At 47.1% G+C, this 24,000-nt stretch overlaps 2 protein-coding genes across 6 annotated transcripts in view; one reads left to right on the top strand and one right to left on the bottom strand.

The window, feature by feature from the left end:
* The window catches only part of SIAE (sialic acid acetylesterase), a 31,094-nt gene extending 12,433 nt beyond the window's left edge, over positions 1 to 18,661 (bottom strand). Inside the window, exons 1-3 of one of the 3 annotated variants that reach the window (XM_056542050.1) lie at positions 18,511 to 18,634; positions 15,014 to 15,131; positions 12,900 to 13,061 (exon numbers count right to left, since the gene is read on the bottom strand). In XM_056542050.1, coding sequence (XP_056398025.1) covers positions 12,900 to 13,061; positions 15,014 to 15,062 — 211 coding nt within the window. In that variant the 5' untranslated portion in view covers positions 15,063 to 15,131; positions 18,511 to 18,634. Of the gene's footprint in view, positions 1 to 12,899; positions 13,062 to 15,013; positions 15,132 to 18,129; positions 18,175 to 18,510 lie in introns of those variants that run through there. The other 2 variants (XM_056542051.1, XM_056542052.1) reach the window with 2 other exon arrangements.
* Positions 1 to 24,000, top strand: part of SPA17 (sperm autoantigenic protein 17) — a 138,282-nt gene that overhangs the window by 33,638 nt on the left and 80,644 nt on the right. The window contains exon 1 of one of the 3 annotated variants that reach the window (XM_056542049.1): positions 17,686 to 17,703. The exons of 1 other annotated variant lie outside the window; for it this stretch is intronic. The gene's annotated coding sequence lies outside the window, so the exon portion shown is untranslated. Of the gene's footprint in view, positions 1 to 17,685; positions 17,704 to 18,542; positions 18,675 to 24,000 lie in introns of those variants that run through there. One more of the 3 variants, XM_056542048.1, reaches the window with a different exon arrangement.

Below are 24,000 nucleotides of genomic sequence, written 5' to 3'. Positions count from 1 at the left end.
AAGGTTCGTAGTCAGGGGAGATAGCAGAAGTTCTGGTACACAGGCTTTAAACACACAAAACGCTTTCACTAGGCACAAGGGCAACAAGATCCGGCAAGGAAGTGCATGGGAGGAGGATAGATATAGTCAGGGACCAGGTGGAAGCCAATTAAGCTAATTGGGCCAGGCACCAATCATTGGTGCACTGGCCCTTTAAGTCTCAGGGAGCTGGCGCGCGCGCGCCCTAGAGAGCGGAGCCGCGCGCGCCAGCACATGACAGCAGGGGACGGGAACGGGTAAGTGACCTGGGATGCGATTCGCGAGCGGGCGCGTCCCGCTGTGCGAATCGCATCCCCAACGGCCATGACAGAGCAGCGCTCCCGGTCAGCGGGACTGACCGGGGAGCTGTAGGGAGAAAGACGCCGTGAGCGCTCCGGGGAGGAGCGGGGACCCGGAGCGCTAGGCGTAACAGTACCCCCCCCCCTTAGGTCTCCCCTTCTCTTTATCCGGTAACTGCCTCCCCTGGGATGAGGACACCGGGAAAGGATGGAGGGATTCCTCAACGGCAGGCAGAACAGCAGGAGTAGGAATGGGGAGAGAGGGCAGAGGGCGAGACCTGGCACGGGGCAGTGTGACACCAGGACGAGGGCCATGCGGGGACACAGGGGCTTGCCTGATGGGACTGGGAGGGGGGGAGAGGCATTTCCTGTGGCAGGCAGAGTCCTTAATGACCTTAGGGGGACCGGATACAGGAGGAACCACAGGGTCACGGCAGGGAGTACTGGGAACCGGTTGAAGGCAGTCCTTGGAACAAGAGGGACCCCAACTCTTGATCCCCCCAGTGGACCAATCCAGGGTTGGGGAATGGTGTTGAAGCCAGGGTAGTCCAAGGAGAACTTCAGAAGTGCAATTAGGAAGGACCAAAAATATAATTTCCTCGTGATGAGGTCCGATGCACATTAGGAGGGGCTCCGTGCGGAAACGCACGGTGCAATCCAACCTGGCTCCGTTGACTGCGGAAACGTGGAGTGGCTTGACAAGACGGGTCACCGGAATGCGGAATTTATTCACTAAGGACTCCCGAATAAAATTCCCAGAAGCTCCAGAGTCCAGGCAGGCCACGGCTGAGAGGGAAGAGCTGGCTGAAGTAGAAATCCGAACAGGCACCGTGAGACGTGGAGAAGCCGACTTAGCATCAAGAGACGCCACACCCACGAGAGCTGGGTGCGAGCGTGCGTTTCCCAGACGTGGAGGACGGATTGGGCAATCCACCAAAAAATGTTCAGTACTGGCACAGTACAGACAAAGATTCTCTTCCTTACGGCGATTCCTCTCTTCCAGGGTCAGGCGAGACCGATCCACTTGCATGGCCTCCTCGGCGGGAGGCCTAGGCGCAGATTGCAGTGGAGACTGTGGGAGAGGTGTCCAGAGATCTAAGTCTTTTTCCTGGCGGAGCTCTTGATGCCTCTCAGAAAAACGCATGTCAATGCGAGTGGCTAGATGAATGAGTTCATGCAGGTTAGCAGGAGTCTCTCGTGCGGCCAGAACATCTTTAATGTTGCTGGATAGGCCTTTTTTAAAGGTCGCGCAGAGAGCCTCATTATTCCAGGATAGTTCAGAGGCGAGAGTACGGAATTGTATGGCGTACTCGCCAACGGAAGAATTACCCTGGACCAGGTTCAGCAGGGCAGTCTCAGCAGAAGAGGCTCGGGCAGGTTCCTCAAAGACACTTCAAATTTCCGAGAAGAAGGAGTGTACAGAGGCAGTGACGGGGTCATTGCGGTCCCAGAGCGGTGTGGCCCATGACAGAGCTTTTCCAGACAGGAGGCTGACTACGAAAGCCACCTTAGACCTTTCAGTAGGAAACTGGTCCGACATCATCTCCATGTGCAGGGAACATTGCGAAAGAAAGCCACGGCAAAACTTAGAGTCCCCATTAAATTTGTCCGGCAAGGACAGGCGGAGGCTAGGAGTGGCCACTCGCTGCGGAAGGGGTGCAGGAGCTGGCGGAGGAGATGGTTGTTGCTGCTGTAGCTGTGACTGTACTTGCTGTAGTTGTGACTGGAGTTGCTGTGTCATGGTGGTCAAGTACGACAGCTGGTGATCTTGTTGGGCGATCTGACGAGCTTGCTGGGCGACCAGCGTAGGGAGGTCAGCGACAACTGGCAGAGGAACTTCAGCGGGATCCATGGCCGGATCTACTGTCACGATGCCGGCTGGCAGGAGGTGGATCCTCTGTGCCAGAGAGGGATAGCGAGGACCGTGCTAGTGGACCGGTTCTAAGACACTACTGGTTTTCACCAGAGCCCGCCGCAAAGCGGGATGGTCTTGCTGCGGCGGTAGTGACCAGGTCGTATCCACTAGCAACGGCTCACCTCTCTGGCTGCTGAAGATAGGCGCGGTACAAGGGAGTAGGCAGAAGCAAAGTCGGACGTAGCAGAAGGTCGGGGGCAGGCGGCAAGGTTCGTAGTCAGGGGAGATAGCAGAAGTTCTGGTACACAGGCTTTAAACACACAAAACGCTTTCACTAGGCACAAGGGCAACAAGATCCGGCAAGGAAGTGCATGGGAGGAGGATAGATATAGTCAGGGACCAGGTGGAAGCCAATTAAGCTAATTGGGCCAGGCACCAATCATTGGTGCACTGGCCCTTTAAGTCTCAGGGAGCTGGCGCGCGCGCGCCCTAGAGAGCGGAGCCGCGCGCGCCAGCACATGACAGCAGGGGACGGGAACGGGTAAGTGACCTGGGATGCGATTCGCGAGCGGGCGCGTCCCGCTGTGCGAATCGCATCCCCAACGGCCATGACAGAGCAGCGCTCCCGGTCAGCGGGACTGACCGGGGAGCTGTAGGGAGAAAGACGCCGTGAGCGCTCCGGGGAGGAGCGGGGACCCGGAGCGCTAGGCGTAACATGGCTTACTTGGAAAAGGACAATGAACACACAGAGTCCCCTTTTCGGAACTGCACACTGAAGGCGGGCTATCAGACTTCAGCAGCGGGAGCGGCAGGTATGGAGTAGGTGACCTGGTAGATTAGGAAGCCGTGCAGACGACTGTCTGGCTTACTGGTATAGGAATTCCTGGAACACATAAGGTGACTCCAGACACCTCACATCGACAGTGGAATACCAGAACCTCAGCTGCGGTATGGTAGGTATGAAGTGGGTGAACTGAATGTTGTAGGTGACCCGTTGGAGGGAGAAACCATGCAGACCACGGTCTGGCTGACTGGTATAGGGTCCCGTGAACCCAACAAGTCCACACCTGCGGGTGGGGCACTGGACTGTGGCAGATATATGATGGATGGCGTATCGGTGTAGGAAACCATGGAGACCAATGGTTAGCTAACTGGCGTAGGGTCCAGTGCATACAGTGACACCCCTCTAGACACCTCACATGAGAAGTGAGGTAAGGGACACTCCAGCCATGTACGCAGCAGCCTAGTGATGGGAGAACAGCAGCTGAGGAACCATGCAGACCACTGTCTGACTTACTGGCATAGAATCCATCGAATACAGTGGTCCCTCAACATACAATGGTAATTCGTTCCAAACGAGCCATCGTTTGTCGAATCCATCATATGTTGAGGGATTCGTGCAATGTAAAGTATAGGAAGCTGTACTCACCTGTCCCCGCCGCTCCGGACCGCGTCCCGCCACTCCTGATGGTGTCCCCGGGCCTCTGCTGGTCTCTCCTGGTCTTCTCCGGTCCTCCGCTTTCTTCCGCAAGGCCTTACTGGGCCTACGTAGCGACGTCATTACGCCGCTGCGTACGCCATTCCTATTGGATGACGGGACGGCGTGCGCAGCTTCGTATTGACGTCACCGGAGAGGGCCGAGAAGACACCGGAGGACCAGCGCTGGACCCGAAGGGCACCCCGGAGCATCGTGGAGGGGTAAGCAATACTCACCACACCACACGGGGAACATTAAGCTGCTATCCGGCAGCAGCTTAAGCATTTTGCTCTGCCGGATAGCACTTAATGCGATGGCCCCGACATAAAAAAGCATTGTATGTCGATGCTGACATCGACATGCGATGGCCTCTGAGAGGCCATCGTATGTCGATTTGATCATATGTCGGGGCCATCGTAGGTCAGGGGGGTCACTGTATGCTGGAGACCACACAGACCACCATCTGGCTTAATGGTATAGGGTCCATAGTATATGCTGGAGACAACACAGCCCACTGGTTGGCCAATTGGAATAGAGGCCTTGCACACACAGGGTCACTCCATCAGAAACCGCGAACAAGTAGTGGGGTACCGGAATCCAGCCACGGATGAGACATGTGAATGTTATTGGTGGTGGGGGGAACCACGCAGACCATGGTCCAGCTTATTGGAATAGAGGTAATGGCACCTACAAACCTCACCCAACCATGGGATACTGAAACTATAGCAGCAGGTGCGGCATACATGTAATGGGTGACCAGCGGTGGAAGAAACCCAACTGAATGGATTTCAAATACCGACCCCGGGAATGAGACGCCTCGTGGCGGTGATTGAACATAAGGCACAGGGGTGGCTCAGGTGGCTCAAGCATGGAGGAGGGGACAGCTTGGAAGGGCCCCTCTGCTAGAAATGTATTGGCACCAGTTGGGGCACCCCATCGGTGGTCTGCCCTCGTATGGAGGGACTGGAAATCCGCCGCGGGTGCAGCAGACATAGCATGGTCATAGAATATATCCCCAGTATTTCCCAAGGGAACAGGCATCCTTGGCAATGACCTGCCACGGCGGGTCGCATAAGGTCCCCCACAGAGGGAAAATGGAGGGATAGAGGCAAATGAAGTCCCAATGCTCAGAAACAGAGGAAAGGACCATAACTCCTTCCTTAAGGGAGTAACCCGGGGAACCTTGCAGACCAGAGATAAAAGTCATATGGAGTACAAAAGTACTACCAAAATTGTGGTATAATCTACCCCCCAAATTCGGTTGGAAGGGTCCCCTAATGTATGGCCCATGGACAGGGATCCTAGATATAGCCAAAGGGCAGGTAAGAGAAGAGACTGCAGGGATGCAATTCATAAAGTGTCACTTTGGGTGATAGAGAGCACTTGCCTCGGCTCTTTAAAAAAAAAAAAAAAAAAATGTAGCTGCCCTACAGATTTGGTCCAAAGAGTCTTCAGCCTTCTCGGCCCAGGAAGAAGCCACTGCCCTGGTAGAGTGAGCTGAAAAAAAGGAAGGTGGATCCTGATTCTTTGTGGTATAGGCTAATGTAATTGATGCCCTGATCCATCTACTAATAGATGCGTTAGAAGCAGTCTTGCCTTTGTTAGGGCCAGAAAATTGGACTAAAAGATTTTCTGTAGAACGAAAGTCCTTAGTAGAGTCCAGATACTTCAGGAGGCATCTTCTGACATCAAGGTTATGGAACTTGACTTCACCTTCATGTCTCGGCTCATCGCAAAAAGAGGGAAGAATAATTATGAAACCACTTTCGGCAGAAAAGATGGTAAAGTTCTCATTACTACCCTGTCATCTAATATCTTAGTATAAGAAGGAAAGGAAGAGAGCACTTGTAATTCTCCTACCCTCTTGAGGGTGAGCAACTTGATGGAGATAGAATCCAGAGGTTCAAATGGTGCCTTTCCTGACAAGGCATCTAACACCAGATTCAAATCCCAGGGAGGAACAGAGGGTATTGATAGAGGATTTAATCTTGTTGCCCCAGAAATAAAACATTTAACAAAGATATTATCTGCTAACTTGCAGTTAAAAAAGGAACTAAGTGCTGAAATTTGTACTTTAGGGTACGTTCAGACGAGCGGATTTACAACATATTTTACGCTGTGGATCTGCCGTTGAAGGACCTCTGTATGGTGCCTTTACATGTGCCTGCTCGGAGCAGCAATACACCGCTACGTGCAGACACACTGAAGCGATGTGCGAGTTGCCACACATGCGCAGTGTACTCGCACACATTGCGGCTGCTCCCCCTGCTCTATGAGCTAGGCCGAGAGCTGCCGCGATGTGTGAGTATACTGTGCATGCGCGCGGCGACTTGCACATCGCAGTGTGTCTGCTCGTAGCGACGTATTGCTGCTCCGAGCAAGCACATGTAAAGGCAGCATACAGAGGTCCCTCAGCAATGGATCCGCAGCAAAATACGTGCTTTAAATCTGCTCGTCTGAATGTACCCTTAAGGGTACTAGGACTTAGCTTCTTATCCAGGCCTAACTGTAGAAAATGAAGGATTTGAGGGATATTAGGATCTCCCAGTGGATCAACTGCAGGTCCCACTACTCTTAAGAAGGCTCTCCATGTTCTTCGGTATATGGCAGATGTTACGTCTTTCCTACTTGCAAGTACGGTGTTTATTACTTGATCAGATAGGCCTCTAGCTTTTAGAATTGACCTCTCAGCATCCAGGTTGTTAGATGAATTGGCTGATGAGCCGACTGAGGATGATGAACTGGTCCCTGGTACAGTAGATCCTCCCTGTCCGGAAGGATCCACGGCAGTGAGACTGACATTGTCCTTAGCAAGGTAAACCAGGGCCTTCGAGGCCAGAAGGGCGCTATCAATAGGACTAAGGCTCTGTCCTGTCTTATCTTTTTCAAGACCTGAGGAATAAGGCGAAGAGGTGGGAAAGTGTACCCTCTTTCTTTTCCCCAATCCTGAGAGAAGGCGTCTACTGCTGTCGGATAATCCAGTGGGATGAGAGAATAGAACCTGTGATTCTTCCTGTTGTTTCTGGAAACAAAGAGATCTATCGAGACTTTTCCAAACCTTTTCTCTATCATTGCAATTATCTCCTTGTTTAGACACCATTCAGACTGAAGAATAAGATGAACTCTGCTCAGGACGTCAGCCACCCTGTTGTCGTCCCCTCTCAGGTGAACCGCAGAGAGATGCTAGCTTGGCTTCTGCTAGGGAAAAAATCTGAAGGAGAGATTTAATATGGAGTCTGATCTTGTCCCCCTGTTTGTTTAAGTAAATTACAGCGGTGGTGTTGTCTGAATATATCAGCACATCCTTCCCTTGGATTTGAGGAATAAGCAAAGATATTGCCTGGAACGCTTCACAGAGCTCTATGTAATTTGATGTAGACTGATGCATCTGAGGAGACCATCTGCCTTGAAGGAGACGCTGGCCGCAGGAGGCCCCCCAACCCCAAGGACTGGCGTCTGTAGTTATACTCACTACAGACAAGGGAGACCAAGGCACCCCTTGAGATACGTTGTTGGGGTTCATCCACCATATCAAGGAGACCCTTCATTTTAAGGAAAGAGAACACTTTTGGTTTAGTGATGAGGGATTGCCATCCCACTTTTGAAGGATATCTGTCTGTAACATCCTGGATCTGTACTGAGCCCATTTCACTTCTACAATACAAAGAGTCATCAGACCTAGTACAGTGGTCCCTCAACATATGATGGTATTTGGTTCCGAGAGGACCATCATATGTTGAAACCATCATATGTTGAGTACATATGTCTATGGAAAACTGGTAATTGGTTCCTGAGTCCTCCATGAAATTTCAACCCAAAGTAAGTAAATATAACCACACAAAGTACAGATGGGATGGGGGGCTTTGTGCCCAGGCCTGGGGTGGGGGAGATTTGTGCCCAGGGGTGGGGGTCCTTTGTGCCCAGGGGTGGGGGTCCTTTGTGCCCAGGGGTGGGGGTCCTTTGTGCCCAGGGGTGGGGGTCCTTTGTGCCCAGGGGTGGGGGTCCTGGAGATTTGTGCCCAGGCCTGGGGGTGCGGGAGATTTGTTCCCAGGCCTGGGGGTCCTTTGTGCCCAGGCCTGGGGGTCCTTTGTGCCCAGGCCTGGGGGTCCTTTGTGCCCAGGCCTGGGGGTCCTTTGTGCCCAGGCCTGGGGGTCCTTTGTGCCCAGGCCTGGGGTCTTTGCTGTTATGTCCTGGGGAGAGGGGATTATCGCTGCCATTGGGTGAGGGGTTAAGTTAACCCCTCACCCCATGGCAGCGGTAGCGCTAACCCCTCACCCCGCGGCAGCATTACTAAGGCAGTGGTCTTCAACCTGCGGACCTCCAGATGTTGCAAAACCACAACTCCCAGCCGTTGGCTGTCCGGGCATGCCGGGAGTTGTAGTTTTGCAACATCTGGAGGTCCGCAGGTTGAAGACCACTGTTAGAGAAAGTTGTACTCACCTGTCCCCGCCGCTCCGGACCGTCACCGCTGCCCTGGATGTCGCCGTCCGTGTCCCCGATGCTGTCCCGCTGCTCCGGGTCCACTTCGCGATCCTCCAGCGTCTTCTGTATGTTCTCCGGTGTCCGGGTGTCGCTTTCTGGTGACGTTATTACGTAGCTGCGACGTAATAACGACGCCGGAAAGCGAGGCCCGGACCCTGGAGGAGATGCAGAAGAGGATCGTGAAGTGGACCCGGAGCAGCAGGGATAGGTAAGTGAACCTGTCCGGGATGCTTAAACTGCTATCCGACAGCAGCTTAAGCATTTTGCGCTGTCGGATAGCAGTTAATGCGATGGCCCCGACATATAAAAGCATCGTATGTTGATTCTGACATCGACATGTGATGGCCTCTGAGAGGCCATCGTTTGTCGATTTGATCATATGTCAGGGCCATCGCATGTCAGGGGGTTACTGTACTGACATTGCTTCCCTGAAGGTGCATAAGAGACCGCTAAAAGAACCTCTACTCTGTCCTTGAGGATCTTTTTTGGCTAGAGGCAGGAGACAAAGCGGAGACACTGAATCCAGAAGGATGCCCAAGAAAACGCACTGCCTGGAAGGGGTTAAATTTGACTTCTTTAGATTCAGATTCCAACCCAGGTCTTTAAGTATGGAGCAAACTACTTGAATATGCAGATGAAGGTTTTCTGAGGAGTCTGATACAATCAGTAAATTGTCCAGATATGGAACCAACAGGATGTTTTGGGTTCTTATGAAAGCTGCCACCTCCGCCATCACCTTGGTAAATATCCTTGGGGCTTGAGAGACCCCAAAGGGAAGGGCCTGATACTGTAAATGGATCCATGCTCCTTCCATAAACACCGTCACTCTTAGAAACCTTTGATGAGAGTTATGGATGGGAATATGGTAGTAGGTGTCTTCGAAATCTACAGAGGCCATCATACAATTTGGAAAAAGCAGAGGAATTGTGGATTATGGGGATTCCATCCTGAATTTGTTGTAGGACGGGAAATTGTTTAATTTCCTCAGATTTATTATTACTCTTAGGCTGGGTTCACACTACGTTTTGTACTTTCGGTTCCCGTATACAGCTTGGAGGAGGGGGGGGCGGGGCTTAATTGCGGCGCCCGCACTCAGCCGTATTCGGGAACCGTATTTAATGCATGTCTATGAGAGGACCGGAGTGAACCGCAGCCTCCGGTCGGCTCATAGACATGCATTAAATACAGTTCCCGCATACGTCTGAGTGCGGGCGCCGCGAATAAGCCCCGCCCCCCCCTCCTCCCAGCTGTATACGGGTAACGAATGTGCAAAACGTAGTGTGAACCCAGCCTTAAAGAACAATTTTTTATTTTTTTTTTTACTAAAAAGAGAGGGGAATAGAATCCCCTCCCCTCCTGGGGGGGACAGGAACCAGGACTTTTTTGAGCAAAAGAGACTTTATTTCCGTTATCATGGCCTCTTGTTTCAGGGAATCTTTCACTATCCCATTGGGGAAGAATCTGTCCAGAAGAGAAGACCCATTCTCAGAGTGGAAAGAACCCAGGGGCTGGAAGAAATTTTCTCCCAGGCCCCTGCAAACCTGGACAGACAAAACACCCCCCGCCCCCCGCCCAGGTGACTACTTACGGGGGCGGCGGTGACTAGTTTATAACTTCATATCTTCACCATCCCTGGGGGCAGGAGCGTCCCCCGGGAATGGCGAAAATAAAGATTTTACCCTATATAACGCTTTACCAAGCATTATATAGGGTAAAATCTGATGACTGGTTCCCTTTAAGTCGGAGAGATTTGGAGGAGAGAACCCGGGAACTCCTGAGGTCACACGCCAGCACCACGAGGCTACAGTGAACAGCACCTGAGGTCACACGCCAGCACCACGAGGCATCAGCTACAGTGAACAGCTTCCCCCGGCCAAAGGCTCCATCCTGGTCACTAGCACAATGGTGACCTGCTCCCTCCAGCACCTACCTCTCTGCAGCCACATCAATCAGAGCTGTAAGGACGGGTAACACTGTACATCACTAGACTGTCAATTGCTGATACATTGTGTCTTTATACTTTTCATTTTCAAAGGAAGCCAACTGCAACTGTATCTAATATTATCTACTACTATGAACTGCCCAGAACTTTTGTTTTCAGCAGGATTGCACAAAAGGACTTAACCCATTCAATACAGTTTATGCATCAGTGATGAATTTCATTAATTTTTTAATTCTTAATACTCTTAATTTTCTTATTTTATTGTAAGATATATACTGTTTATCTCCTCCACAAGGGCCCTCGGTGGGGGAAAATACAATTATCTATACATATACCGTATATATATATATATATATCAGAATTTTTAATAAAAAACATTATAGTTACTGTATTTTTCGCCGTATAAGACACACTTTTTCTTCGCCAAAACTGGGGGGGGGGGGAAGTTGGTGCATCTTATACGGCGAATACCTGCGGCCGGGACCCGAGGCTAATACAGGACATCACCGATCGCTGTGATGCCCTGTATTAACCCTTCAGACGCGGCGATCAAAACTGACCGCCGCCTCTGAAGCGAAAAAAACACTAACACGGCTGTTCAGTCGGGCTGTTCGGGACCGCCGCAGTGAAATCGCGGCGTCTCGAACAGCTTACAGGACACCGGGAGGGACCTTACCTGCCTCCTTGGTGTCTGCTCCGTGCCGGGATCCCCTGCATGGCCGGCGCTCTCCTTTGACGTCATCACGTCGTTGCGCACGCTGTCCCGTCATCCAATAGGAGCGGCGTGCGTAGCGACGTGATGATGGCGACGGAGAGCGAGGATCCCGGGGAAGAAGACGTCCGGAGCGTCGGGGACACCACGGGGACGCGGCAACAGCGATGGAGCGACATCCAGGGCAGCGGTGACGAGCGGTGACGGGTCCGGAGCGGCGGGGACAGGTGAGTACTACCTCCTACAGTGGTCTTCAACCTGGGGACCTTCAGATGTTGCAAAACTACAACTCCCAGCATGCCCGGACAGCCAAGGCTGTCCGGGCATGCTGGGAGTTGTAGTTTTGCAACATCTGGAGGTCAGCAGGTTGAAGATCACTGTTGGGTGCAGAATCTTTTTTTTCTAGATTTTGCACCTTTAAAATAGGGTGCGTCTTATATGCCGGTGCGTCCTATAGGGCGAAAAATACGGTAATTATAATTGAAGCACGATCTCTGATTTGTAAATTATGTCTATTTAAAAATCTTAACCCTTCCAGCACTTATCAGCTGCTGTATACTACAAAAGAATTTGTGAAGCTCTTTCCAGTCCACCTCTGTCCGTGTCAGGAACTGTCCAGAGCAGGAGAGGTTTTCTATGGAGATATGATTCTAATCTGGACAGTTCCTGACACGGACAGAGGTGTCAGCAGAGAGCACTGTGGTCAGACCGAAAAGAAATTCACAAATTTCTCTGTTTTATGCAGCAGCTAATAAGTACTGGAAGGATTAAGATTTTTTTTTTTATAGAAGTAATTTACAAATCTGTTTAACTTGCTAGCACCAGTTGATTTGAAAACATTTGTTTTCTACTTGTTTCCACCGGAGTTTCCCTTTAAGGATAAACTTGGAGTGTATTCTTTTAGTTTCCAATCGCACGTGCAATTATTTTTGTAATCTTTATAATCCCTCTAAAATTTGTTGCGTTTTAGTTGCATTCTTTCTTTCTGCATTTTAGCAATAGTATCCTTCAGCTTCTTATCCATCTCCTCAAATTCTTGAGTGTGAACACAGTTCAACAGCTCTTGCTGCCTTTTTGTGATCTCACTTTTAAAGGGGTATTCAAGGAAAAAACTATATATATATATATATATATATATATATATCTCAACTGGCTCCAGAAAGTTAAACAGATTTGTAAATTACTTCTATTAAAAAATCTTAATCCTTTCAATAATTATCAGCTGCTGAAGTTGAGTTGTTGTTGTTTTCTGTCTGGCAACAGTGCTCTCTGCTGACATCTCTGCTCGTCTCTTGAACCGCCCAGTTTAGAAGAGGTTTGCTATGGGGATTTGCTTCTAAACTGGGCGGTTCCAGAGACAGGTGTCATCAGAGAGCACTTAGACAGAAAAGAACAACTCAACTTCAGCAGCTCATAAGTACTGAAAGGATTAAGATTTTTTAATAGAAGTAATTTACAAATCTGTTTAACTTTCTGGAGCCAGTTGATATAGAAAAGAAAGCTTTTTCCTGGATAATCCCTTTAATGTGCAGTTTGTGCCAATATTACATTGAGTATCCACCCATCCTTTGGTAATACTAAAGCTCCCATCATACCCTATAACTAGCTAGGACAGCGGTCCCCAATCTGTGGCTTTCCAGCTGTTGCAAAACTACAACTACCAGCATGCTGGGAGATGTAGTTTTGCAACAGATAGAAAGTGGACACTGAGCTATGGATTCTCAACTGTGAAAAGTGCAGTGTCATGTCCTGGACAGTTTCTAGCCCAGACCTAAGGCTATGTTCACATGGTTGAATGTCCGGACAGACAGCGGAGCGCTGGCAGAACATACCAGTGCTAGGACCGCTCGGAAATGCACCGTCTCACAGACGGCAAAGCCTTTCATTGCAGAATCCGCAAAAACAATGAACAAGTTCAACGTTCTTGTGGACACCAGAATCAGGATTTCCGAGGCAGATGTTGCTGCTGCAGAAATTCTGCCGTATGCTCAGTGCAGCAGAATCCCATTGAAATCAATGGGACTCTGCTGCAGCGGAATGTCCGTGTGGAATTTTGCACAGACATTCCGCCGTGTGAACAGTGGCCATACACATTGGCGTACTGATATATTTACCGTAGACATTCACTGGCGTCTTTGAGATGGTATCAATTCCTCGCTTAAGTGTCACCGTCACCAGAGCCCCCATTTCAGCGTACCCCCAGACAACAGCCCGGGCCGGCTTCTGCTGCAGAACCATGTGATCTCCATAATAGGACGCAAATCTGAACACGGCATCTGCAACAAACACAGTGTATCATGTTATTATTTCATCCCATCAGCCCCGTCCGCCCCAGCAAAGTGCATCAGCGCATGGCGTTCCCTCATGTGACTATGACAAGCTGCCAGCAGGGAGAAGCCTGGCCATGTCTGGCTATGGACAACAGATTTACCAACCTTGAGGCCAAAGGGTTAATGATTGTTTCAACCTGACAAACCTGTTTCTTTCATACTTGTTTTCCAACTTTAGACCCCAAGGCGGAACTGCGTTTTGAGAAGCCCTTTTAGAGTACATTCACACGAGTGGATTCTGCTGCAGATTTTGCTGCAGATTTTCTGCTGACGATTTTTCTACCCATTGAAGACAACGGGCAAGAAAATCAGCATCAGAAAATCAGCAGAAAAATGCGCATGTGAGAACGAGCCATTCACACATCTGAATTTAAGCTTGCGGAATTCCGCAAGCGGAAATTCAGAGGTGTGAATGGGAGTGCAGATTCCCATGGAAGTCTATGGACTTTAATTTGAGGTGGAATTCTGCAAGCAGAAATTCTGCAGTGTGAATAGACCCTTAGGTTACGATCCGTTTTTTTCTTATAATGAAAGCCAAGGGGAGACAGATTTTGCTGTATGGCATCTGTTCACGGATAAGTTAATACGGATGGCCATAACACAGTGTGAACCTAGCCTTAACTGAAGCTTAGGGCCACTGCCAGCCACATGAGGGTTAACCCCTTAAAGGCTGTATTCACACATTGAATTGCAGTTTTGTTAAAATATTGTACTGCAATGTTTTTACTCTGAATACGCAGTACTGCAATGAAACTGCAATGCAACGTGTAAACACAGCCACAGGGGTACTCCGCTGGAAAACATTTTTCTTTAAATCAACTGGAGCCAGAAAGTTAAACAGATTTGTAAATTAATTCTATTAAAAAATCGTAATCCTTCCTGTACTTATGAGCTGGTTTTTGCTTCACATGAAGTTCTTTCCTTTTTAAACTTCCTTTCTGTGCTCTCTGCTGACACCTCTGTCCATATCAGGAATTGTCCCGAGTAGGAGCAAATCCCCATAGAAAACCTATCCTACTCTGGACAGTTCCCGAAATGGACAGAGGGGTCAGCAGAGAGCACTGTGGTCAGACAAAAATGAAATCCAAAAAGAAAAGAACTTCCTGTGGAGCAAATAGCAGCTGATAAGTACTGGAAGGATTAAGATTTTTAAACAGAAGTAATTTACAAATCTATTTTCCTTTCTGGCACAGGTTGATTAAAAATATTTTTTTTTTCAGTGGAGTACCCCTTTAAGATATGCTTGCAGCATAAACACCGTAACCCCTTCATCCGCCACCGCAAAGGCTCCATGGGAGACATAAAAGGTAACTTCCCTCCAGTAATATGAGAAAGGCAATCTAATATCTTTTTAATGCATTTGTGCACTTTTTCTGCATATAACACTCCGAGGAGGCGCACAGATGGAAAGTGAAGGGACGCAAGACTGAAAGGGTTAAAGCCGAGGCAGTAAAGGGAAACCAAGGAGATAATTCGTGTGATGTGTAAGAAATGCAATCAGTCAGGGAGAAGGAAAGGTTAACAGGTCATGTGACCCTCCACGCCTGTCACGAGAGCCTGGCTGTAACTTTCGGTGTTTTCCTAGTGACATTAACACCGAACCAAAGAAGCTTCCTATGCTGCAGAAGAGCTTACAATCTATGATCTCTGTCCAGATCTGTTAAGGAAACCCAGAACTACAGGACAGCGCTTGTGCAACACTTTCCTGCTGCCGCCAAGGGTTTACCGACAGTCTGCAAGTGGTGCGACTACAACTCCCAGCATGTCCTGACAGCTCCCTGGTCATGTGTACAAGGGTTCTACTACTGTGTGTGTGCCTGACATCCCCAGAGATGCCCAAGATCTGCTGCCCTCCTGTATCATGTGACCCTGGTACCCTAGGATTGCTGGGTCAGTACCTGCACTGGTGAGCAGTAGCACTAGCAGCAGCAGTGGCGTCGTAGTCATGTCTCCTCCGGTCTTGTGTTTTAGCAGGAAGTGCAGCCTTATAAGCAGAGATAGGAGGAGGGAGGGGCCCTGCAGGGAGGAAACATATCTTATATTATTGTATCATACAACAAAATTGTAAATATGTATCCCATTTATCTCCACCAATAGGATTGCTGGGAGCTGTCTCCGCCCCCTCATCTGCATATAATAGAAGGCTAACATTAAAGGGACAGTAACCCTTCAGTCTACCATCTCTACGATACAATCTACTGTCCCCAGTATTCTGACAGCGCAGGTCTGGGAGAGGATGACTGCAGGAAAGGTGAACACAATCTATTGCTCCCTGTTATCAGCCATTTCAAAATGGAGAGGGACTGCCTGTCTTTATCTGTCCTACAATCTCTTCTCCTTTGTCCTATAGTTCATAATATAGTGTCTGTACCTGTGTGTGACGGTTTTCTCACAATTCTTCTGTGATTTTCACTCCAATATTTATTTTTAACAGCATACAAAATGACTGTTGTCTTGGATTTTTCCCAAGTTGCAATGTGGCCGAGACCTGACATCACTAGTCAGCTGATGACAGGGAGCCTGTCTGCTTCAATGGGTGGAGAGATCGCTTGGTGGGAGATCAATCTGCAACTAATGCAACAGCTGTAGGCACCCTGATTGAAAACCACAGGTCTTTTGAATGGATGCAGCTCATTTATGTTTCAATGGGTGGGGTAGCTGATGTGTAGGAGGGAGGAAAATGGAATTATGAGATTTGTAGGCAAAAAAGAAAAGTCAAACAGAAAATACCAGTTCACAAAAAGCTAGCCACAGTGTTATGGTAATCTCACAACAGACATTTAGCCGCAAGACAAGCGCAGATCCTTCCTAACCTCTTAAGGATTCAGGGCGTACCTGTACGTCCTGAGTCCGTACCCGTTCTATAACGCGGGGCCTTAGACGAGCACTGCGTCTAAAGAGAAAGTAAAACTTTGCCGGTTAGCTCAGGGGACTGTTCTGGATCGCCGCGGCGAAATCGCAGCATCCCGATCAGCTGTAGGACAGCTGGAGGATCCCTACCTGCCTCCTCTTTGTCCGATCACCGAATCACTGCTCAGTGCCTGAGATCCAGGCATGAGCAGTAGAGATGAGTGAACTTAGAGTAAATTCGATTCGTCACAAACTTCTCGGCTCGGCAGTTGATGACTTATCCTGCATAAATGAGTTCAGCTTTCAGGTGCTCCGGTGGGCTGGAAAAGGTGGATACAGTCCTAGGAAAGAGTCTCCTAGGACTGTATCCACCTTTTTCAGCCCACTGGAGCACCTGAAAGCTGAACTAATTTATGCAGGAAAAGTCATCAACTGCCGAGCCGAGAAGTTCGTGACGAATCGAATTTACTGTAAGTTTGCTCATCTCTAATGAGCAGTCAAGCGGCAGAATCATTGATTAATGGATTCCTATGAGAAACCATTGATCAATGTAAAAGATCAGTGTGTGCAGTGTTATAGTCCCCTATGGGAGCTATAACATTGCAAAAAAAAAAAAAAAAAGTGAAAAAAAAAAAGTTAATAAATATCATTTATCCCCTTCCCTAATAAAAGTTTGAATCACCCCCCTTTTCCCATAAAAAAAGAAAAAACTGTGTAAATAAAAATAAACATATGTGATATCGCCGTGTGCGGAAATCTCCGAGTTCTAAAAATACCGTATATCATTAATTAAACCGCACAGTCAATGGCGTGCGCGCAAAAAAATTCCAAAGTCCAAAATAGCGTATTTTTGGTCACTTTTTTATATCATGAAAAAATGTATAACAAGCGATCAAAAAGTCCGATCAAAACGAAAATGATACCTCTAAAAACTTCAGATCACGACGCAGAATACGAGCCCTCATAATCCCCCCCCCCCCCCGTATGCAGAAAAATAAAAAAGTTATAGGGGTCAGAAGAGGACAATTTTTAACATATAAATTTTCCTGCATGTAGTTATGATTTTTTCCAGAAGTACGACAAAATCCAACCTATATAAGTAGGGGGTCATTTTAACCATATGGACCTACAGAATAAAGATATTTCGTATAGGGGATAAGTTCCCTTACACTACAGGTGTCCTTTAATGCTGGGCATCACCGATCGGGCTGATGCCCGGCATTAACCCTTTAGATGATCACAGCATCTAAAATGAAAGTAAAACGATCCCGGCAGTAAAGAGGAGCTGAATGGGACCATGTTATAGGGGTCGGAAAATGACAATTTTAAATTAAATACTAATTATGGTACTAAAATAAAACCTATATAAATTAGGTATCCTTGTAAGTGTATGGACTTGTGTCTGTTATTTTATTTCCTTATTTTGAGCATGCGCAGTACAAATAACGGATCATAACGGACGTTAAAATAACGGGCACTAACGGATGTCAATTGTGAACATCCGTCACCCATAGACTTCAATGTTCAAATTTTAACGGCCGTTATTCCACCGTTATTTTTGACAGGACATGTACTGTTATTTGCACCGTCAAAAAAAACGGACATTAGTCATAACAGGACATAACTGATGCTAAAGGATGGTAAAAAAATCCCATTGACATGAATTGGATATTTTGACGGCAGTATTATGGACTTTCAGACGCGAGTTCAAGACGGGAGTTTTTGCAGGGTGACAACGGTAGTGTGAAAGGGGCCTTAAAATCTTAATCCTTCCAGTACCTATCAGTTGCTGTATGCTCCACAGGAAGTTCTTTTCTTTTGGAATTTCCTATCTGTCTGACCACAGTGCTCTCTGCTGACACTTCTGTCCATGTCAGGAACTATATGGAGCAGGAGAGGTTCGCTATAGGGGGTTTGCTCCTGCTCTGGACAGTTCCTGACATGGACAGAGGTGTCAGTAGAGAGCACTGTGTTCAGACAGAAAGGAAATTCAATAAGAAAATAACTTCCTGTGGATCATAACAGCAGCTGATAAGTACAGGAAGGATTACGATTTTTAAAAAGAAGTCATTTACAAATCTGTTTAACTTTTCCAGCACCAGTTGATTAAAAAAAAATGTTTTCCAGTGGAGGACCTTGTTAAGGAGTTACCACAATACTTCGCCTTCTATTAGATAGCATATGTTACTGTAGTGCAGACACATGCACCCAACTGAGACAGATCAGGTATGGTCACATGACCACTGGAACAGTCAACTATTAGTCAGACCCTGAGGGGACTCTAGCATTTGGCTTTGAAATACCTGTGAGTTTTGAGTAAAGCTTATGGGTGTGTGTATGTATATAGATATAGATATATATATATATATAGATAGAGAGAGAGAGAGAGAGAGAGAGAGAGAGAGAGAGAGAGAGAGAGAGAGAGAGAGAGAGAGAGAGAGAGAGAGAGAGAGAGAGAGAGAGAGAGAGAGAGAGAGAGAGAGAGAGAGATATATATATCTATATCTATACACACACACACATATATACATACACTTATGGTTACCAAGAATATGGGAAACGCGCAGCAGCATGTAAGAGCTTCCTGAGCCCTGCCCCGCCCCGTACACTCATCATGTGACCTCCTGGTCGCCACGGAAACAGACTAACAAGGAAGAAGCCTCCACCTGAATAATAACTGACAGAGCAGAGGAGTCAGGAGCAGATACTGTGAGTAACGTTATATAATCTCATATATATATATATATATATACACACAGTACAGTATTATATCACCTCCTATATATATATATACACACAGTACAGTATTATATCACCATATATATATATATATATATACACACAGTACAGTATTATATCACCTCCTATATATATATATACACACAGTACAGTATTATATCACCATATATATATATATATATATACACACAGTACAGTATTATATCACCTCATATATATATATACACACAGTACAGTATTATATCGCCTCATATATATATATATATATATACACACAGTACAGTATTATATCACCATATATATATATATATACACAGTACAGTATTATATCACCTCATATATATATATACACACAGTACAGTATTATATCGCCTCATATATATATATATATACACACAGTACAGTATTATATCACCTCATATATATATATACACACAGTACAGTATTATATCACCATATATATATATATATATATATATACACAGTATAGTATTATATCACCTCATATATATATATATATATATATATATATATACAGTATAGTATTATATCACCTCATATATATATATACACACAGTATAGTATTATATCACCTTATATATATATATATATATATATACAGTATAGTATTATATCACCTCATATATATATATATACACACAGTATAGTATTATATCACCTCATATATATATATTTCCTCTTCATCCCCCTACGGCAGCACAGAAGGGATATTCTGGTCTCAAATTCCCCACTAGGACCGCCCACCTAGAATTAACATAATTAATTAAGAAGCAGACCCCCAGCCCTATATAGTGCTCCCTCACACACTCCACACTGTGTTTTTTTTGGTCCTCCTTCTGCAAAATTAGGACTAACTTTTTATGCCCATCTTTTTTCATCAGTCCTGCTTGGCTTGGCTGCAACTTATTGTGAGTATTAGCCAGTGCGGGGTCCTGGCATCTTTCCCTGTCATCTCTTGTGGATGACAGGGATATACCGGCGTGGTCCCGGTGTCCTGGGCTATGATGGGGGGCTTTATGCAGTGCGGAGTCCTGTTCCCCCCCCCCGGAGCTTAGTTCTATATGTCGGCATTTAGCTGGTGTGTATCCCGGCGGCCGACAGATGTGTAAACTCCGGCCCCAGTGATGTGCCTGCCTGTCTGCCGGTGGGTATCCCGGCTGTGTGCGGTGGAGAAGGGCCTGCAGTCCCGGTAAGTCTATGTTTCTTACCTTCTCCGGCGGCTGTTTTCTTCTCCTGTGCGCTCGCTTGCTTCGGCAGCTGTCTGCGCTGCTGTCCGGGGCCGTGATGTGGTGCGCGAAGCGCGCGTCTCCAGGGGTTTTTTCTCCTGCATCTGGGCGCGTGCTTCTGACGTCACGCAGCCCATTCACTGCAGGGGGTCGGCGGGGTTTTGCTATTTAAACCTGGGGCCCGGTCTGTTCAGCCGCTTCTTGTGCTGGGCAGCCGGGCTCTTGGTTATTAAGGTAAAACCCTGGTTTTTCTCTCCTGTATATATTATATATTGCTGGGCATCATCCTGAGACAGCTGTTTCTTCCTGTCTTTTCAGATGGCGTCTGAAACTGGCAGGAAGAAAAAGGGGAAAGCTAAGCACAGATGTTGTGTGGCTTGTGGCGAACTTCTTCCAGATGATCTGCCCTTTGATGAGTGCGACATGTGTTATAAGAGATCCAACTATGATACCCTAGCTGTGAATAAAGTTACTAGATGCATTAGTTGCCTGGAATACCTTCCGGTGGGATATCCATCTAATTTATGTGACTCCTGTGCTCCACCTGAGAAGCCGGAATTTGAGGATGAAGCAAGGGAGTTTTTTGGTTGGATGCGTAAACGCTTGTCAAAACCAACTATTATGGATAAACGTCATAATGTAAAGGAATCTTCTTCTTCATCTTCATCTTCAGAATCCTCCTCTGAACCAATTAAAAAGAAGCTTAAAAGGTTGCTTTCTTCCTCATCAGATAGCGACGCAGGTCCGTCTAATAAAGGGAAAAAGAAGCAGCATAAGAAAGACGCTTCTTCCTCTGATTCATCTTCTGCTTCTTCCTCATCGTATTCATCCTCTTCAGAGTCGGATCATGTATCTGAAGACTATTACTTATTCAAACCTGAAAAAACTGATAAATTAATAAAGAAGGTAAAGAAGAGTATTGAGACAGGTAAACAAAAGCGCTCTGTCCAAGATAAAGAGAGTTTGTTCTACTTTCCTAAGCGTAAATCCACGGTGTTACCGGGTCATCAGGTCCTACTGAACGTGATGGAAAAAGAGTGGAAAAAACCAGATAAAAGGATAGACCTAGGATCCAGGTTTAAAAAAGTATATAAACTGGACCCTGCGGTTTCAGAAGACTGGGATCAACCGGGAAAAGTTGATCAAGCAGTGGCCAGAGTATCCAAAAATGCCTTTTTTCCTGCAGATGACTCCATATTATTAAAAGATGTCATGGACAAGAAGGCAGAGACTTTGTTGAAGAGAGTCCATGGCAACATGGCCGCCCTGAACAAAGCGGCTCTCTCAACCGTACCTATATCCAGGGCAGTGAGATTGTGGTTGAGCCATTTGTCACGTAACATCAATGAGAAACGTTCTAAACATCATTTAAAAGAACAGTTATCAACTTTAAAGTCGGCAGCTGAGTACCTATGTGATTTTTCTTTAGATGTGCTCAGAATTGCATCTAAATCCATGGCAGTGGCCAACTCTGTCAGAAGATCAGTATGGCTCAGACCATGGTCAGGGGATAATTCTACGAAATCACATTTCTGTGCGTTTCCCTTCGAACCTGGTCGTCTTATCGGAAAACAACTGGATAAGGTACTGAAGGAGAATAAAAAAGATAAAGTGTTGGTTTTGCCCCACTCTTTTCGCAAGCCGTTTAAACCACGGATTCAAAAATGGAAAAATAATTTTCGTAAGCGACAAGGTCAAGAGAAATCAGATAGAAGCTTTCGTCCGAGGTTCCAGCCTAAAGGGAACAAGAAGCCTCCTGGTGCAGCCGGTCAAAAGCCCGACTTCTGACGCCAGAAGATCGAGTCCAGTGGGAGCAAGACTTATGGACTTTGTGGGAGAATGGCAAAGAGTCTCCACGGACAGTTGGGTTCTGAATATAATCCGCTCAGGCTATGCCCTAGAGTTCATCCGTCGCCCAAACGACAGATTTTTGTTAAATCAGGACAAGGATCAAAGAGTCCTTGGCTTACTGGCAGAATTTCTAAAGAAAAAAGCACTAGAACGAGTACCAGAAGACGAGGAATTCCAGGGAGTGTATTCCCGTGTTTTCCCGGTACCCAAACCCAATCAAAAGTGGCGACTGATTGTCGATTTGAGATTCCTAAACAGGTATCTAGGAAAAACGAAATTCAGAATGGAGTCTATCAGGTCGGTGTACAGTCTTGTGCAGAGGGGAGAATTCCTAGCCTCTCTCGACTTAAAAGACGCTTACCTACACATTCCCATCAGGCCTCAAGACAGAAGATATCTAAGAGTGGCAGTAAAATCAGGAAACCACGTTTCACACTTCCAGTTCCGTGCCCTTCCCTTCGGGCTATCGCCCGCACCAAGAATATTTACAAAGGTCGTCATTGTGTTAGTAGCAGCCCTGAGGCTTCAGGGCATAAGGGTAGTACCATATTTAGACGACTGGCTGGTCATAGCCAGCACCCCGGAAACATTGACAAGTCATATCCAGAAATGTATCGAGTTACTTCAGAGAGTGGGATTCATCATAAACATCCAAAAGTCAGAGTTAACACCAGTGAACCGTATTCAATTTCTAGGCCTAATTATAGACCTATTGCAGATGAAGATTTTTCTTCCAGAACAGAAGGTATTACAGATAAGGAATACCATCCGCAGGCTGTATGTCACGTCTTCACTGACGATCAGGAAAGCAATGAGTGTCCTAGGACTTCTGACGGCTACAATAGAGGCAGTACCGTGGGCGAAAGCTCACTTCAGGGAACTACAGGCGGAAATCCTTATAGCCTACTCACGTCGGAAGTCACTGGATGCCAAGATGGATATTTCGCTCCAAGTACGAACAAACCTGCTATGGTGGACAGCTACAAAGAATCTCATTGTGGGGAAGAATTTTTTGATAGGACCTCAGAAAATCATTACCACAGATGCCTCTGCCACAGGGTGGGGTGCCCATTCAGAGGAAGCATGGGTCCAAGGTCTGTGGTCAGCCAGGGTGGCGGAGAGATCCTCCAACTTCAGGGAGCTAAAAGCTATTCAACTAGCCCTCCTGCACTTTGGACCCTCTGTGCATGGAAAATCGGTGCTATTGCAGACCGACAATGCCACCGCGGCATATTACATAAACAAACAGGGTGGTACCCGTTGTCGAGTTCTACAACTCCTGTGCGCAGAAATTATGAAGTGGGCAGAAACCAGGTTAATGGAGATCCGGGCGGTCCATATCAAAGGAGATCTCAATCTATATGCGGATCTCCTAAGCCGAGAGACTCTTCTGCCTACAGAATGGTCTCTGAATCAGGTCTATTTCAACATGCTAACGGACAAATGGGGGACTCCAGAGCTGGACCTCATGGCAACTCGAGAGAACCGCAAATTGCCAGCATTCGGGTCTCTCAGACGTCACGACCATCCGGACATTCTGGATGCGTTTTCTTTTCCATGGCGGAACAAATTTCTATATCTGTACCCACCTCTTCCTGTACTACCCAGGGTATTGAGCAAAATTCTTCAGGACAAGCCGTCTGTCATACTAATAACACCTTTCTGGCCACGCAGAACCTGGTTTCCACTCCTATTGCAACTGTCAGGAGGCAGTTTCTGGAAATTACCGATGGTTCCGGATCTGCTCCTCCAGAGGGGATTCCGTCATCCTCAGCCGGGTCGATTGCAGCTGACAGCGTGGTTCCTGAAGGGGACAGACTAAGACAACTGGGTCTGTCTGATGGAGTGGTAAGAACCTTGCTGGCATCAAGAAAATCTTCCACGAACTTTATTTATTCTAGACTATGGAAAAAATTTCAGTCTTGGTTAACTCAATCTGAATTACATCTGTCTCTAGCATCTGTGTTACAGTTCTTACAGGCAGGGCATGAAAAAGGACTTAAGGCAAATACTCTGAAGGTTCATCTAACTGCAATTAATGCCATGACAAACGGCCAATTTAATAACCAACCTCTAATCGGCAGGTTCTTCAAAGCCCTCAATAAATTAAATCCAGCTATCCGGCCTCCAGTGGCATCATGGGATCTTTCCTTAGTCCTGAATGCGTTAACAAAAACACCTTTTGAACCTATAGATCT

Source organism: Hyla sarda, chromosome 10 (assembly GCF_029499605.1).
Source record: "Hyla sarda isolate aHylSar1 chromosome 10, aHylSar1.hap1, whole genome shotgun sequence".
NCBI classification, from domain to species: Eukaryota; Metazoa; Chordata; class Amphibia; order Anura; family Hylidae; genus Hyla; species Hyla sarda.
Note: the sequence above shows the minus strand (reverse complement) of the source record. Positions and strands in the feature narration are given on the sequence as shown.